The 18,278-nt window shown below is 49.4% G+C and overlaps 1 protein-coding gene across 6 annotated transcripts in view; it reads left to right on the forward strand.

The window, feature by feature from the left end:
• LOC137425505 (cystine/glutamate transporter) overlaps positions 1 to 18,278 on the forward strand; it is a 126,219-nt gene that overhangs the window by 69,622 nt on the left and 38,319 nt on the right. For all 6 annotated transcript variants that reach the window (XR_013623250.1, XR_013623252.1, XR_013623251.1 and 3 more), the window contains exons 4-5: positions 17,663 to 17,788; positions 18,158 to 18,257. Coding sequence is in view for 3 of the 6 variants with exons in the window: in XM_068114011.2 (XP_067970112.2) it covers positions 17,663 to 17,788; positions 18,158 to 18,257 (226 nt within the window). In the remaining 3 variants the exon portion in view is untranslated. The remainder of the gene's footprint in view (positions 1 to 17,662; positions 17,789 to 18,157; positions 18,258 to 18,278) is intronic.

Below are 18,278 nucleotides of genomic sequence, written 5' to 3' on the forward strand. Positions count from 1 at the left end.
TTGCCGAGGGCTCCGTTGATCGTGCGCTGAAAGGCAAGCATTACAAAAGGGGGCTGCGTTGCTTGAGGCTTATGTATGAGGTGCTCATGAGTCAGCTGGTGCAGGAGAGGCTTGTGCCCTGCCTGGCTGATGAGACGAGGGAGAACCTCGAGTTTCTGAGAGATACTAGACTTTCCCAAGAATCCCGTGCTGCTGCTCATGCAGCACTGGAGGAGGATGCTGACCTGGACAGCCTTATCACTAACTTATTCATCCATGTGGAGGCCAGTGACATGGCAGACTACTGGAGGGACTTCCTGTCCATGACAGATGCACTAATGCAGAATGTCCACGCAGTCCATATCTGTAACTGGGACGAGTACGTCAGCTCTCTGCACGCCATGCTGCCATGGATGGTAGCGTACGACAACAATAGGTACGGGAGGTGGCTATCTGACTTCTGGACAATGCTGACAAATCTCCCTGCTGATCAGGTCACCTTCCTTCGTACTGACTTCGCTCAGTCCATCACAGGCAACCCCTACTCCAACATGGCCTGGGACATGTGGATCGAATGCACCATGAACAAGGGCAGCAAAATGAAGTCTGGCTGGCTCTCCATCCTCAAGAATGAGAAGCAGCTGCTGGTGCACTCCAGAAATGTGAACAATGTTGCCCAGATCCGGGCGGCTCATAATGCCCTGGCCAACCGAAAAAAAGCCAAGAGGAAGCACATTGAATGTGGCCCAAAACGAATGCGAGAAAATGAGCAGTGCGTGCAGGACCTGGTAGCCTGCATACATGAGTTTGACTCCTTTCCATTCGACCCATCCTCACCCACACTCCGCACCCTACAGTCAGCCATGCCTGCCTCTAATGAGCTCATTGTGGACTTCAATTCTGCCCATGCTGCAGGGGAGGAAATGTTGACCAGCTTCTTGCAGGAGCGGGTATTCAGTAAGAATACCTCCCTTCATGCACCTGTCCCTCTGAGTAAACGCTTGACATTTGCCAAGATGCCAGACACGGAGAAGCCCAGGGAGGAACTCAAAACGAGAGCTGCTGAAATGGAGCAGAATGCTCTCAAGGCAGTGATCAACCTGGTTGAGGTCAGTCATCTTGTGGACCTCACTGAGTTGCTGGAACATCGTGTTGTTGAGGAGTGTGTGGCTTTATTCAACTCCAACGGAACATACAGGAAGACACAGAAGAGTAAGCTCATCCAGAAACTCTCTCTGCAATCTGTAGATCTGCAGGAACCCTACACCGCTCTCATTGACATGGGCATGATTTGGAGGATGGCAACTCCATCAGCAGAGGATCGACAGACGCAACATGGCACCCCATACAAGTGGTCAGACTATGTCCACAAGGTGTCTTCCATCATCCTTGCCCGCCATGGTGATGCTGAACGTATTGTTGCGGATATGAGGATTGCATTTTTTTGATTGTGTGTATTGTATTGTGGTAAATTGTTGTGTAACATTGGTTGGATATGGCCCCTCCTGCCTCCAGAGTTGTGTAAAGGTAAAAAGGGCATCCCGGTAGTTAATTCCATGAAACACCACATTGCAGGACACTATAAGACCCTTGTTCAGTAGCTTATATCTTTATTATGTGTTTTAGAGTAAGGCCTTGTCTTCCAGTAACATGACACTCCATTGCACCAAGTAAAATAAATAGATTCCCTTCATTCCCATTCCCAAAAACCTCCATTTCCCCCTTTCGTCATTGCCAAGCCTCGATTGCCAATTACATCCCACTCCTGACACCAATTGTTACGGTCCGCGGATAAGGATGTTGTTTGCCGAGCGAAGGCACCGCGGCCGAACAGTTGTTCCCCGACTAAACCCGATTCACCCAAACGTTGGCCGTATCGCGCCACAGATATTCAATGTGGAAAAGACTAAGACGAAGAATGCAAAGAGGAAGAAGAAGAAGACGTACAGAAGAGTAACAGGGTTTATTATTATTTACACACACATAAGCAAAAAGAGCAGTCACGGGTATTTACAGCGGACATGAAAAAAACAGGTAACACAGTGCAAATTACGAGCTTATACAGACTTAGTTTACTACCCAGGACAGCACGAACAAAACAAACTCACGTACGCAAATGGATGGAAGGGTAGGAATCGTTTGGAGGGATGAGCAGGTGGGATCACAGGGCACAGCGAGCGGGTCCACTCCGGGCGGGAAGCGGGGAGCCGGCAGCTCCTTGTATTCGGCTTTACAGCGCACGCCGGCAGGGTCACTCGCTGCCCCGTCAGGGCTTCACGCGGCTGGTTGAAACGGGGCTGGACTCATCTGCCGTATCTCTGGTGTATCTTCTTTCTCTCTCTTGAACCATTCCTCCTTGACCATTCCTCCTTGCAATGGCTCCTTCGGTTCAAGGAACCGGAGGGCCAAATTGCAAGGTGGTTGGAAAAGTTGCAGCAGTACGATTTTAATGTGACCCATAGGGCCGGGAAGGCCCATGGTAATGCAGACGCACTCTCTCGGCGTCCTTGTCTGGGGGAAAACTGCAAATTTTGTGCGAGACATGAGGAGAGGGAGCAATTGGGCGATTCTGCCCCGATTCCCGTCGTCCGGGCAACCCGGGTGAGAGGGCCAATTTTGCCACAAACCGCGGACGAGGAATTTGGAGAGTTGGCTTGGAGCACGGCCCAGCAGGAGGATCCTGTTCTGGGGCCGGTGTTCCAATGGGTCAAATTGGGGCAAAGACCAAAGGGGGAAGAGGTCACCCCCCTCGGGGTGCAAACAAAGGCGTATTGGGCTCAGTGGCAGACCCTGGAATTGAAAGGCAACATCTTATATCGCAAGTGGGTGGAGGTTCCCTCTGATAGAACTTCCTGGCTGGTGATAGTCCCAGACAAATTCAAGAACATCATCTTACAACAGGTGCATGGTACCCGCTCCGGCGGCCATTTGGGCAGGACAAAGACAATATCTCGGGTCCGCCGGAGGTTCTATTAGGTGAATATGGGGCGTGACATACAGGACTGGTGTCGGAGATGCGACGCCTGTTCTGCCAAAAAGGGACCAGCACGGAGGATGAGGGCCCCCCTTAAATTACATCAGGTGGGGGCCCCCCTTGAGCGGGTGGCTATGGATATTCTAGGACCGCTGCCCCGCACCCGCCAAGGTAATAAGTATATCCTCGTTGTAATGGACTATTTCACCCAGTGGCCGGAGGCCTACGCCCTCCCCAACCAAGAAGCCGGGGTTGTGGCGCAGGCCTTCGTAGAAGGATTTGTTTGTCGGCACGGGATTCCACAGGAGCTGCACACCGATCAGGGACGAAATTTTGAGAGTCAATTATTAAAAGATGTGTGCAGACTCCTGTCAATTCGAAAGACCAGAACCACACCCTTGCGGCCACAATCTGACGGGATGGTGGAAAAGTACAATCGAACATTGATCCAACAACTGGCATTGTTCACCACCACCCGTCAGGATGACTGGGACGAACATCTCCCGTACCTGTTGATGGCCTACCGAACTAGCCAGCACGGGGCCACCGCATGCAGTCCAGCGTTGCTTATGTATGGGCGGGAGTTACGGGCTCCCGCCGACTTGCTATGCGGTCCCGTGCCAGACACCACGGATACACCGCCGAGGGAGAGTTATGCACGTCACCTGGAGGAAGGCATGGAGCAGGTCCATGCCTTCGCCCGCCGCCAGCTCCATCTGGCGGGGGCCAAGATGAAGCGCAGGTACGACGACCGGAGCCAGGGGAGTCAATACGCTCCGGGGATGAAGATTTGGTTCTTCAATCCCCGGAGGCGGAAGGGCAGGTGCCCAAAACTCACCTCCCCCTGGCAAGGCCCGGGAGTCGTCCTGTCGCAAATCTGTGACGTGGTCATTAAGATCAAAATGGGGCCACGGCCCCCCCCCCTCGGATCGTCCATGCCGACCGGATAAGACCTTATGCCGGCGAGCAGGCGCCCTCATGGATCGCCTCGGCTCTAGATGCCGAGGCAGGACCCAGTACCTCTTGCGACGGGGGCTCGTAGCATCAGAGGACTGGGGGGATGGTAGTGGAACGTCCCCGATGTGGTGGGATGGCAACTCTGTCATCCCTCACAAACCGGGGGGCAAAGGAGCACTAGATTTATGGGGTTTATGGCAGTGTAAGCTCGCCGAGGGAGGGTTTGGATAATGTGTAGGGCCCTAGAGATTGACATTAGGTAACGTTAAGGTTAGGTAGTGACAGATACCTGTAGTGGGGACGCAGGTAGATTAGTGTGGATGATAATGACGTGGGAGCTCAATAGTTTAAAGGGGCGACTGGGAAGCGCAAGTTTCAGAGGGGAGTAGTTAGATGAGATGATGCCGTGTGTTTGAGGATTGGAAGTGTATGGTGAACAGGTGTGATTGAACAGGTGTGATTGAACAGGTGTGCAACTGAACAGGTGTGTGGAGCAGTGTATGAGTGAGTGAAGGTGATGGGTGTTGTGTTGACCAAATGGTCCAGGAAGGAAGGAGGGTGCAGGTGCAACCAGGTGAGATTGCACAGGTGTGCAACTACAGGTGAATGGAGAACAGGTGTATGGAATAAATGGTCTGGAGTATATGGAGTATTGGAATGGATGGTCGTGGAGTGAGTATGGTGGAAACTATGGAGTGGAGTGGATGGTGCGAAGGTGTGAATGAGGGAAGGATGGACCCCCATCACGAATACCCGGGGCGGGTAGTGTAAGTGTTAGGTAGAGGGAACAGGTAAATTGTGGTTGGATATTGGCAACTGTGGTGCGGGTGAAAGAATGGTATTTGGATGGGTGCATTAGTGTTGTGGAAATGGCTGGGCGTGTAGCCTGTTAGTGTGTGTATGTAGTTGGTTTGGGCACTCCACCACTGTGAAGATGTCGGCCAGGTGAAGCCGCAGGTGGGCTCTGGGAGCCGGTAGTTGTTGTGAATGGGGCCCGAGGATCCGGAGGACGGACCCGGGTAGCCCAGTGCCAGAGGGCACCGAGTGGGGTGACAGAGCCAGGAGGGGCCTTCCTCAGTTAGATAGGTTAGGTAAGGAGCAGGTAAGCTCGGGTGGCAACTACAGTGGTGGAGGTGTGCAGGTGGGTAGACCTGCTGGGAGAGCTACACGTCACAGCCCAGAAATTGTGCAAGGGCACCGGGAGATGAATCGGGGGAGTGAGACCCCAAATTGAGAAGCACCACAGTTTGGTCAATGGGAATTGGTTTTTAGAACCCATAGTGTAAGTTGGCCAATGGATTGGCAGGGAAAGACCCCGGGTAGTGTAACGTGTGTTAATGTCATTTAGAAAGTAGTTTGGATGAAGATCTCCTCGCACCATCTGCATCCACTCACCTGAGGTGACGTAACTCCACACCATGCCATGTTTTTATTATTTTTGATGCAAATGTTTGGAATGTGAGACGCATCATGATGTGGGTGTGACATTGTGCTTGATGTTCCATCTCTTCCTCCTTATGAGGATTGATGACGAATTGGGTGATGACAAATTTTGGATAGAGGGATTGTGGAGACGAATTTTTGTATGGGAAATATGGGGAAGACGTGATGGTAGCGACGGATTGGTAAATGTGTAGATTTTTGTAAATATGGGGTAAGGGCAAGGGTAGTGTAGGTGACAGGGGGGGTGACGTACGGTAGGGACGAGCTTTCTCACTTCGCCCTCCGTACGCATTTCGCCTTGCATTGCCTTTGTTGATGTGTACCCTTGTGACCTTACCCCTTGCTCATCTGTCTTCCCCCCTTTTGTCTCCCACATGACCTGAGCGCCACTGGGCGCCGAGGGGAGCGTGCGTGAGTCGGCCATTGTGCGCCCGGAACTCCCAGAACCGGCTGTCTGCATCGATGCACCACATTATGGACCACATGTCTGTGGCCGAGCACCACTTATGGACCCCATGGGTTGGGGCATTGCCCCTCTGCTTGAACCGGCCATGAGGGCCCGAAATCTTGCTGGCGGACCTTGGCCACAGGGCACCGATGCCCCACAGGTGAACCACACTAGTCGGCCCTGTGGGCCATAAATAAAATAAATAAACATGGACACGTTTGGGCAAGTTTTATTGCAAATAGGCCGCCAGTAAGAAAATGAAAGAAAGACAACATCTGGAAGAAATAATAATAGCCAGCAGAGGGAGCCGAAGAGCAAGAGACCACCTGCAGGGTTAGGGGTTGTTTGGTTATTTTTATTATTGAACATTGATGAACTGTGGTGACTGCACCGATTGGTGCTTGAGGGTGTGTTGGTGCATTTTGGGTGCTTTCATGGTGCGTCGATGCAGAGCAGACTGTCTCCCCCCCAGAAAGAACAATCACAGGTCCTGGGTTAGTTTTGTAAATAAAAGTAGCGTCAATTGTAAATAATGCTCCCCACCGTCAGTGTGTAGTTTGAAGACCATTCCGCAATTCGGTTAACTGTGGGCGTGAGTCTGTTAGGCAGGGTGCAATGGAGCAGCGGGACATATTTATCTATGTTTTAAAACTGTCGCACTCAGGGTCAGGTTAAAAGTAGAGGGAATTACACCTACGTGTCACACTAAATTAAAGTTGTAGGCCCAGGCAGTGCCTAAGAGGAGGAGGGTGCAGTGTTGTGGATATGAGGATTGCATTTTTTTGATTGTGTGTATTTTATTGTGGTAAATTGTTGTGTAACATTGGTTGGATATGGCCCCTCCTGCCTCCAGAGTTGTGTAAAGGTAAAAATGGCGTCCCGGTAGTTAATTCCATGAAACACCACATTACAGGACACTATAAGACCCTTGTTCAGTAGCTTATATCTTTATTAAGTGTTTTAGAGTGAGGCCTTGTCTTCCAGTAACATGACACTCCATTGCACCAAGTAAAAGAAATAGATTCCTTTCATTCCCATTCCCAAAAACCTCCATTTCCCCCTTTCGTCATTGCCAAGCCTCGATTGCCAATTACATCCCCTCCAATTGCCGCCATTGACGACGAGGCAGGGTTGGGGGAGAAAGGCGGGTCCCCACCTCGTCATAGAGGGGAGGAGTGGGTCAGCCCCATTCAACCAACCACGAACAAGGGGTTGGACTTCGAGAGGGTGTGGAAAGGAACAGCAAGGAGGTTCGCGAAGGTTGAGGGGCGGGGCCTATATAACCCGCAGTGGGACATTCCCTGAGGAGAGAAGTGAGAGGAAGGGAATACGAGCTGAGCTGCGTGGAGAGATACACGACAAAGAAAGGGTCCAAGAGAGAGCTGGGTTGGGAGGTCCAAGAGAGAGAAAGAAGATACACCAGAGATACGGCAGATGAGTCCAGCCCCGTTTCAACCAGCCGCGTGAAGCCCTGACGGGGCAGCGAGTGACCCTGCTGGCGTGCGCTGTAAAGCCGAATACAAGGAGCTGCCGGCGTGCGCTGTAAAGCCGAATACAAGGAGCTGCCGGCTCCCCGCTTCCCGCCCGGAGTGGACCCGCTCGCTGTGCCCTGTGATCCCACCTGCTCATCCCTCCAAACGATTCCTACCCTTCCATCCATTTGCGTACGTGAGTTTGTTTTGTTCGTGCTGTCCTGGGTAGTAAACTAAGTCTGTATAAGCTAGTAATTTGCACTGTGTTACCTGTTTTTTTCATGTCCACTGTAAATACCCGTGACTGCTCTTTTTGCTTATGTGTGTTGTTACGTGGTCCTCCCAGTAACTACCTGGTCTCGGTGACCCCCGGACCGTGGGAGGCACCCCGCCAGAAAGATATATGATTTATACGCTTTCGTAACGCAATCAAGATGAATTCCAGTCCATAAGAAACCCCACACCAAGGATTCCGAGTAATCAATAATATATTCCCCCAAGGAATCAACAATCAACAATCATCAACAATCCACAATCAACAATCAATCCCCGAGATGAATAAGATGGCCATCTTATATATGTGTGTCCCCTTTCCCCACTCCCGACCCCTTGGGTACTCACGACCCCTTTGGTCTCTGTCCCTCACAATGTCTCTGGGCCCCTCCTGAACAAGGTTATGGTCGGCTTCGCCGCACACGGGCGGTTGAACGAACCCCGGGCGGACGTGCTTCCACCGGGCACGTACCGTACCGGGAACCACGGCTGCAGCGCACACCTCCTGGCCAAGCAAAGCGGGCAAGGCAAGCGCCGCTTGCAACGCGCGCGAGGCCCCAAAGTGCGACCCGTACGTGTCCTTGTAGATGGCGCGGCGAACTGTGCCGGACGCTGGGTCTGTGCACGGCCCCACGGCAACTTGACGTGTCAAAAGGGTAGTTACACGTCCCGGTAACTCCTCTCACCAGACGGGCTTGGGAACGCAGCTTTTCCACGCTGCTCAATATCGATCCCAACTCTCGTCGGAGCTGGGTGAGGAAGAAGAAGAATCGTCGCTTCTCCCGGACCTCGTGTCTTTTCTTCTTCCGTTTCCGGTCTCCTTTTTCCCAGAAGGGCTCCTGACCCTTTAATCACAACAACCCTTAATCGACTACACATTGATAAGCAAAGACCTGAATAGTAATTCACATACATTCACATAAATATGTAACACTCCCCCCCTTCAAGAAAGAAAGTTTGAACCCAGCGAAAACTTTCTTTGCCGGCCAACTTGGATAAACAAACCAGATAACTCACCCCCCCCCCCCCCCCCCAACTCATCAGTTCCCCCCGGGCACAGTCATCACTTAAAAATAAAGCAACAAAATTTCACACAATCCCCTAGATTAATTCCCTCTGGACCAAGCGTCAACCACTTCTAGTTTCTCTTGAATGACGGTTAAGAGGTGGTGACCAAAGCCCCCAAATTTAAACCTCTCTATAGCACTTTTTCGGGAGGCCCAGCGGAGTATTCCCTACATGGACGCCTTAAGGAATGTGGAGTTCACGGTTAGTCCGGGGAGGAAAGTTCATTACATGGACGCCTTTAAGAACGGGGAGTTCACGGTTAGTCCGTGCAGGAAAGTTCACTACCTGGACGCCTTTAAGAACGTGGCGTTCACGGTTAGTCCGTGTAGGAGCCCCGGCTCAGCGGCTCCCCCGTATATATAGTGCTTCAACTTCTCCAGACTCCTAACAGATACGGTGGGACCACTTGTCCCAGCCGTTACCTGACTGGCGGTCTCCTTCTCGGCCAGTGCTCTGACATTCATTTTTTCGGGAGGTGCCGTAACTCTGGGAGCCTCCATAGTAATATCGGCTGCTGCCAACCCCAAAACTACTGCCAAGTTGTCCTCTTCTGTAGACCTCTCGACGCCTACGAAATGCCTTCCCTACTGTTATGGTCCGACCCTCCAAATCCTTACCATTCCAATTCTTCTCTGCCTCCCTGGCGTCTCTTGTGCTTGCAAACGTGACAAAGCCAAACCCTCTTGACCGTTGCGTTTCCCTGTCTTTTACCACCCGCACTTCCACCAGCGGCCCATATCTGTTGAAGACAGAGGTCAGAACTTCTTCCTCTGTGTTGAAGTTCAGTCCCCCTACAAATAACTTGGAACTTTTGTCGCCATCCCGAGCTGGTGGGGTGTTATTTTCCCTGCTGTGCTCTTTACCAACCCTCGGGTTACCATAAATTTGCCCCCCGGCCAAATCATTCCCAATAATCACAGATACTCCCTCTACAGGAAGCGTGGCTTGTAAACCGATGGTGACCGGTCCTGACATCAAATCGGATTCCAAATGGATGACATGAAGTGGGGCACTAACACAGCCACCGATCCCTCGTAACCGAACACTATCACCCGTTGCGGTACTCTTTGACAATGGCAAAATGCCTTCAAGCATTAAGGATTGATGGGCTCCTGTGTCCCTCAAAACCCTAACTGGTCTTGGGTTAGTCAAGTCTCCCTTGAGTGAAACCAACCCCTCATAAATAAATGGTCGGTAACTCTTCTGTGGGCGATTTCTTACGCTTGCCATCGCATTCGGAGTGGTAATAGTCGGACTCCGCTCTGGGTCTTCCCTTTTCATGCGGTAACAACTGGACATCAAGTGTCCAGGTTTCTTGCAAAAAGCGCAAGTAGGCCCGGAGGAAAAACTCGTGGTCTGCCTCGGGCCCCCCGAAATATAAGTTTGTCTTGGGCCCGCAGCCCTCTGATTTCGAACAGGTGGGGTATCCGTGTTGTCCCCATAATCCTCTCGAGGCCGCCGCCATGTATTGTCGTTCTCCGCACCTGCTGTTCCCCACCTCCCCTGCGGAGATCTAGGCGAGGAGTTAGGTTCGTGGACCCCTATCCGGTGTGTTAAGGCATAATCATCTGCCATGGTGGCTGTGTCCCACAACTTCGGTACTTTCTTTTCCTGCAGGTACACTTTGATGTCCTCGTGGACACACTGTTGAAATTCCTCCACCAGGATCAAGTCACGCAATGTTTCGAAGTCTTTCCCGACTCCTTTTGACTCACACCACCGATCAAACATGTTTTCTTTCACTCTGGCAAACTCCACATGGGTCTCACTCTCCCTCTTCCTGGCATTCCTGAATTTTTGCCGGTAAGCTTCCGGAACCAACTCATAGGCTTTGAGGATGTGCTTCTTCAATACCTCATAATCTGCACATTGGTCCATTGGTAGCGCCGAATAAATCTCTTGAGCTTTTCCCACAAGCACACTTTGCACTAGTATGGTCCAGGCCTCCTCCGGCCAGTTTAACTGTCGAGCCACTTTCTCAAAGTGTGGAAAAAATTTAGCGACTTCCTTTTCACTGAAGGGTGGAACCAGCCTCACATGTCTGCCCACATCCCAGGTGTTCTGGCGAGGTGTCGACCCCGTCAGCAAGGGTGGTACCTCTCCCCGTTCTCTCATTAAATCCAGCTCCTTGAATTTAATTTCTTGCTGAAGCTCCATGTCACGTTCCTTTAATTCCCTTTCCGCTTTTCTCTCCTCTGCTTCGAGGTCCCTTGCAGCTCTCCTCTCCTCTGCTTTTCTCCCTTCTAACCTTTCCTGAAGTTCTCGTTCCACTCTCCTTTCCTCTGCTTGTTTCTCTTCTCTCCTCTCTTCTGCTTTCCTTTCTTCTTCTGCTCTTTCCTTTTCTGCTTTCCTTTCTTCTTCTGCTCTTTCCTTTTCTGCTTTCCTTTCTTCTTCTGCTCTTTCCTTTTCTGGTTTCCTTTCTTCTTCTTTGATCCGTTCCTGGCTCCGTAATTGCAACTCCAGTTTCCGGAGCTCAACGTCTTCTGGTTCTTCGGGTAGCCACTGCCAGGCTAACTCGTCCCATGTTCCTAATCCCACCATAGATTGTATCACCGTGGTCTGCAACTCTGCCTTCCTCACATTAGTTCGGACCTCCAAGTTAAAATGTTTGGCCAATTTCAAGAGGTCCGACTTTAGTAACGCTCGGAACTGTGCCTCACTCGGTGTTACCGCAAAGTTCTGTGCCACAAACGCCATGGTGACTATCGTTAACACCTGTTAACATTCACCCAAGACTTTACCCCAATTTCCCCAAAAATTTACCAATTAATACTTAATTAATAAATTGTAATTAATAAAAATATTATTTTATTATTTTATACAATTTTAGATCCCGGATGAGCCCCCAATTCTGTTACGTGGTCCTCCCGGTAACTACCTGGTCTCGGTGACCCCCAGACCGTGGGAGGCACCCCGCCAGAAAGATATATAATAATAATAATAATAATGCATTTATTTTATATAGCGCTTTTCAGGAAGCCCAAAGACGCTTTGACAGAGTGCAAAACATAATGCATAGCAAAACATAAAAACAATTGCAAAAAAAGAAGAATCAATAGGGAAATATTCAAAGCACAAAGGAGGGAGAAGGAGAGGAGATAGTCAGGGGTTAGATGCTGTGGGTTAAATGTTGAATGCAGTGTTGAACAGGTGGGTCTTGAGTGATGTTTTGAATGTGGTGAGTGAGGAGGAGTCTCTGATGGTGTGAGGTAGCGAGTTCCAGAGGGTGGGAGCAGCGATTGGGAAGGCCCTGTCCCCCCAGGATCTAAATTTGGTCTGGATGGGGGGGGGTCAGGAGGTTGGTACCAGCAGAGCGGAGGTTGCGGGTGGGAGTGTGTCTGGAGAGGAGGTCAGCCAGGTAGGATGGGGCCAGGTTATGGAGGGCTTTGTAGGTCAAGAGGAGGATTTTGTACTGGATTCTCTGGGAGATGGGGAGCCAGTGAAGCTTGTAAAGGACGGGGGTGATGTGGTCACGGGTCCAGGAATGGGTGAGTAGACGGGCAGCGGAGTTCTGAATGTATTGGAGTTTATTGGTGATTGTTGAGGGTGAACCATAAAGGAGGCTATTGCAGTAGTCCAGACGGGAAGTGATGAAGGCGTGGATGAGGGTTTCTGCAGCCACGGAGGAGAGGGATGGACGGAGACGGGCGATGTTTTTCAGGTGAAAGAAGGCTGTCTTTGTGATCTGTTTAGTGTATTTGTCGAAGGAGAGGGTTTGGTCAAAGATGATGCCAAGATTCCGGATGTGAGGGGAGGTGGATACTGGGAAACCGTCGATGTTGAGGGCAAAGTTATGGGTGGACTTGGTGAGCGTTTTTGGGCCAATGATGATTATTTCAGATTTATCACAGTTAAGTTTGAGGAAGTTGATTTGAAGCCAGGATTTTATTTCAGTGATGCAGTTTGTCAGGATAGAGTGGGTGGCGGTGGAGATGGACTTGGTGGAGATGAAAAGCTGGATGTCATCGGCGAAGCAGTGGAATTGGAGACCATGACGGCGGATTAAGTGACCGAGGGGGGACAGGTAAAGGATGAAGAGGAGGGGGCCAAGAACTGAACCTTGGGGGACACCTTGGGGGAGGGGAGCAGTAGGGGATTTGCAGTTATTGATGGAGATGAACTGACGTCTGTCAGAGAGGTATGATTTAATCCAAGAGAGGGCAGTGCCGGTAATGTTAAAGGTGGTTTCAAGTCGGGTGAGGAGGATGGTGTGATCGATGGTGTCAAAGGCGGCGCTGAGGTCGAGGAGGATGAGAATGTTGAGGTTGCCAGCGTCAGAGGAGAGGAGAAGGTCGTTGGTGATTTTGAGGAGAGCAGTTTCAGTACTGTGGTTGGAGCGGAATCCGGATTGGAATGTTTCATACAGGTTATTGGCAGAGAGGTGATGTTTGAGTTGAGTGGCTACAGCGCGTTCCAAAACCTTTGACAGAAAGGGTAGGTTGGAGATGGGTCTGAAGTTATTTAGGGTGTCAGGGTTTAGTCCAGGTTTTTTCAGAATGGGGTAACAGCAGCAATTTTGAGGGATGGTGGGACGATGCCTGTAGACAGGGAGGAGTTTATTGTTGCAATGATAAGTGGAGAGAGAGCAGGAAGGGAGGCCTTGACAAAGCTGGAGGGGATGGGGTCAAGAGTGCAGGTGGCAGTTTTCATTCCGATGAGGAGTTCAGAGAGGTCAGTAGGGGAGACTGGGGAGAATTGAGACAGGGGATGGCAGGATAAGGGGGGGCAGGTGGTTTGAGGGGGAGCGGGTGCGGCGGTGGTCAAGCTGTTGTAGATGTTTTCAATTTTGGGTTGGAAGAATGAAAGGAAGGAGATGCAGTTGTCTATTGTGAATGACTGGATGGTGGTGTTCAGGGGGCTGAGGAGTTTGTTTATTGTAGAGAAGAGTGCTTTTGGGTTTCCGGAGCCAGAGTGGATAATTTGAGAGTAGTAGGCGGAGCGGGCGCGGGAGAGGGCATCTTTATAGTGTTGTATGTGGTCCTTGTAGGCCTGGGAGTGAACTGTGAGACCTGTTTTATTGCGGAGTCTTTCAAGTTGGCGAGCACGAGTTTTCATCAGGCGGAGTTCAGGGGTAAACCAGGGAGCAGAATGGGTGAAAGAAACTGTTTTGGTTTTTATAGGCGCAAGTTGGTCAAGGCAGGAGGAGAGAGTGTGGTTGTAGTAGTCAGTGAGGTCAGAAGGGGTGTGGAGGTCAACGAAGGGAGAAGTGGACATGATATATGATTTATACGCTTTCGTAATGCAATCAAGATGAATTCCAGTCCATAAGAAACCCCACACCAAGGATTCCGAGTAATCAATAATATATTCCCCCAAGGAATCAACAATCAACAACCATCAACAATCCACAATCAACAATCAATCCCCGAGATGATTAAGATGGCCATCTTATTTATGTGTGTCCCCTTTCTCCACTCCCGACCCCTTGGGTACTCACGACCCCTTTGGTCTCTGTCCCTCACAATGTCTCTGGGCCCCTCCTGAACAAGGTTATGGGCGGCTTTGCCACACACGGGCGGTTGAACGAACCCCGGGCGGACGTGCTTCCACCGGGCACGTACCGTACCGGGAACCACGGCTGCAGCGCACACCTCCTGGCCAAGCAAAGCGGGCAAAGCAAGCACCGCTTGCAACGCGCGCGAGGCCCCAAAGTGCGACCCGTACGCGTCCTTGTAGACGGTGCGGCGAACTGTGCCGGACGCTGGGTCTGTGCACGGCCCCACGGCAACTTGACGTGTCAAAAGGGTAGTTACACATCCCGGTAACTCCTCTCGCCAGATGGGCTTGGGAACGCAGCTTTTCCACGCTGCTCAATATCGATCCCAACTCTCGTCAGAGCTGGGTGAGGAAGAAGAAGAATCGTCGCTTCTCCCGGACCTCGTGTCTTTTCTTCTTCCGTTTCCGGTCTCCTTTTTCCCAGAAGGGCTCCTGACCCTTTAATCACAACAACCCTTAATCGACTACACATTGATAAGCAAAGACCTGAATAGTAATTCACATACATTCACATAAATATGTAACAGTGTGTAAATAATAATAAACCCCGTTACTCTTCTGTACGTCTTCTTCTTCTTCCTCTTTGCATTCGTCGTCTTAGTCTTTTCCACATTGAATATCTGTGGCGCGATACGGCCAACGTTTGGGTGAATCGGGTTTAGTCGGGGAACAACTGTTCAGCCGCGGTGCCTTCGCTCGGCAAACAACATCCTTATCCGCGGACCGTAACAGTATCTTCTGTGTGAATGACCCATATGACACACCATACTCTACTAAAGATGACGAGTGAGACCTGCGGGTACAGGGTAAGGCACATATACCCAACACCTACATGAAATTGAATGACCCCTGCCCTTCTGCCCAAGCATTCAAAACACTTCTATGTAGCGTCAGCAACAAGGGGCGGATGCAAAAGCTGATATGCACCTACCTGACAGACCTTGCAGAGAGTGTTGATGCAGAGATTGTCTACTCTGTTGGCTCCCACTGCACCAATTTGTCAACCCAGCAACCAATGGAGAACTACAGCTTTGACCAGTCTGAGGCTGATACTGTCCTCTTTTCTGCTTACACAGTTCTGTGTGAATCAGGCTACAGTGGCCCTGTTGTCATTGATACCGCTGATACCGATGCCTATGTCGCGGCAGCAGTCATCTCGCAGCAGCTGCCCAGAAAGCTCTGTATCAAGAGGAAGAAGGAGACTATCATATGTCATGGCCTGGTTAATGACGAGATGCACCAGGGCCAGCTGAAGAGAGTGAGGAAGATGAGAGCCAGGAGGGGAATGAGGAGCGAGATGATGATGTACAAAGGCGGGGAGATTCATCGGAATCTGATGATTCAGATTCTAGTGAAGCAGAATGCTCTGATTCTGACTAATCATATAATTAAAGGTCATATTGATTAATTACTTCATTTGAAAACTGTTCAAGTCACAGCTATTAAAAATAGCTTATTTTGAAGTGTAATGAGTTTACTTGTCATGCAATCATCAATTACTTTACTGCAAGATATCCTTATGGAGGTAGTTTCTTTAACATGTTTAAGTACAAAAGTTGCATTTTCGCTCTACTGGATGGTGGCCATCTTGGATTTCTGGGTCAAAATAATGTCATAACGTCAAACTAATGTCAGATTCGGAATCCTCGTGGTCAAATTACCCAAAAAAGTGTCTTTGTACGTGATTCTAGGTGTTCTGGTTCAAAACTTAATTTTTCAAGATAGTGCCGGCGGTCATCTTGGATTCGGGCCTCTGGCGAAAAATGCCGGGATTTTTGGGAGGGACATAGAGGCTTTTTTTGTTATAAAATGTCAATAGAAGTCAAATCAATCGTCAAACCTTACTAGCCAGAAAATGGTCACGGAATTGAAGTTTTGGACCTAACGTAAACATGTCTTTCAATCCTGACAAATCTCACACTCTCACTTTGTCTCTCCGAAAAGACCGTCTGGACAACCCTTCCATCTACTTTCTCAACAATCCTCTCCAATAAGTTCTGTCACTCATTCTCTTGGGTCTCACAATTTGCCATGATCTTTCCTGGGAAAAACACATTTCCAAGCTGGCCTCCAAAACCAGTCGCCGACTGGGCATCCTCCGTCGTGTGAAGTCTTTCCTTGGCACACCTGAGCTCCTCACCACATACAAGGCTTTCATCTGCAGCTCAATGGAATACTGCTCTCCCCTATGGGCTGGTTCTCCTGCCTCACACCTAGCTCGGCTTCACGCTGTTGAAACCAAAGCTTTCAGAATAATTGGAATCTCCCGCAATGAAGCTAACTCTGAGGGCCTTTCACTCACTCGCCCCAGGCAGGTTGGTGGTCTTTCTGTCTTCTACGACACCTCTCTGGCCTTGCTCCCCCAGCTCTCTCTGGGCTCTGTCCCCCAAATACTCCTACAGGTCGCACAAGATCTGCATGCAACCCTCTTATGGTAAAACTGCCAAAATCAAGACTCTCTGCTCACCTTCACTCCTCCATTCCTCTTTTCTCCCGCCTCTGGAACAAACTCCCTCGCTCTCTTCAATCCCACTCATCCCTCCAGGTCTTTAAAACAGCTGTTCACCACCATCTCTTATCTTCCCCCATCCAAAACCTTGATTTTTCTACCCCTGTTAATTCACCCCAGATCCACTTTTCTGAAATACCGTCTTCTTTCCTGGAAGTCCTAGCAGTGTCCATGTGTTTTATACTTCTCCCACCCCCCCCCCCCCCCCAACCCTCTTCCCACGCCTCCTCCCCCCAAGCCATCTACATCCCACAGATCTCCCGATGTCCCTGCTCTCAAAGGTTGTACGTGTGTGTTTCCCCCTCTCTCCTCATCTTGTCTCCCGCTCCCTTTATTTCGTCTTATGTGTCCGTTTTTTTTTGTCATTAATGTTAGCTCTTACAAGAGCCTCGATCTTGTATAAAAAAATGAAAAAAAGAGTAATTTTTTTTTTAAAATCTCAATCCTCTCTGTGCTGCGATCGGGCAAATTCAGATCCAAAGTACTGTTAAACTACAGGTTTGTTTTCCCATTCCTGTTCTGATTCGTGTTCAAAATATGACATTAAATTTAAATCAAGTGGTTCGTCGATCATACACCGACATTTGTAGACCGAAGTGAACCTATTACTTAAGTCCGCTTTTCACTTTGCGTGCATGGGGTAACTAATGTCACTCGTCAGGAATGTCGAGATAGGAGTCAGTTAGGTTTTTGTAAGGCCTGGATGCTTATTATGAAAAGGCCTGTTTGCAGCTAAATGAAAGATACCAGCATTACATCATTATAGTTATATGATTAGATGTGCTTATCTCATTTTCATCTTTCCCTTCCAAAAATCTTCATTACTCGAGAACCACAACTGCAGGTATACAGCAATAAAGCTTGTTTCTTGATTTTTAAGTTGAAACTATCGTCTCCAAAACTATTGATTTCCTATATTACCTGAAAGATGAGTAAACATCTGAAAGTGCAATGTAAATTTAAATAATAAATATATTGCCACACTTTTTTTTAACGATTTGTTGTTTAGGAGCTGTCTGATCTCATGTCTGTTTTGAGTGCAGTGCTCGTAATGTACATAAACAGCACGAGTGTCACCTGGACGGTGCGTTTACAGAACACCATGACGGTCATCAAACTTCTTGCTATGTTGGGCATCATTGCTCCAGGACTGTATTACATCGCGAGCGGTACACATGCACCATCTACTGCACTGGCTTATATTGCCTTAAATTTTAACTCGCAACCATAAGACAGATATTGAGTAAGTGTAAATCCTTCTAGTATCTCATCACAAATGAGGTATTGCTATCCTGGAATTGCAAATTATTTGTGTTAACCATCTATATGCACTGAGAAGTCCCAACAGATAGTAGAAGTCACTGCTTCTTGTAGCAATTGCAGACTTTAATGTCTTGTCGGTAAACAAAGGGTTAAAGTCCCTGGAGATTTGAGTCGAAAAGTATTGTTTTAACAAAGTTATATATTCTGACACAAAAAATGTTAACTGAACAAAAGGACTGACAATATTGATTTGCATTCAATGCCTCCCTCTACAGGACACGTTGATAAGTTGCAAGGCCCTTTCCTACCAACGAAAATGGAGCCAATGCGTCTCCCTCTGGCCATCTTCTATGGTTTATTTCCTTATGCTGGCTGGTAGGTCATTAAATTTTATTT

Source organism: Myxine glutinosa, chromosome 4, assembly GCF_964187855.1.
Source record: "Myxine glutinosa chromosome 4, kmMyxGlut1.1, whole genome shotgun sequence".
Taxonomy (NCBI): Eukaryota; Metazoa; Chordata; class Myxini; order Myxiniformes; family Myxinidae; genus Myxine; species Myxine glutinosa.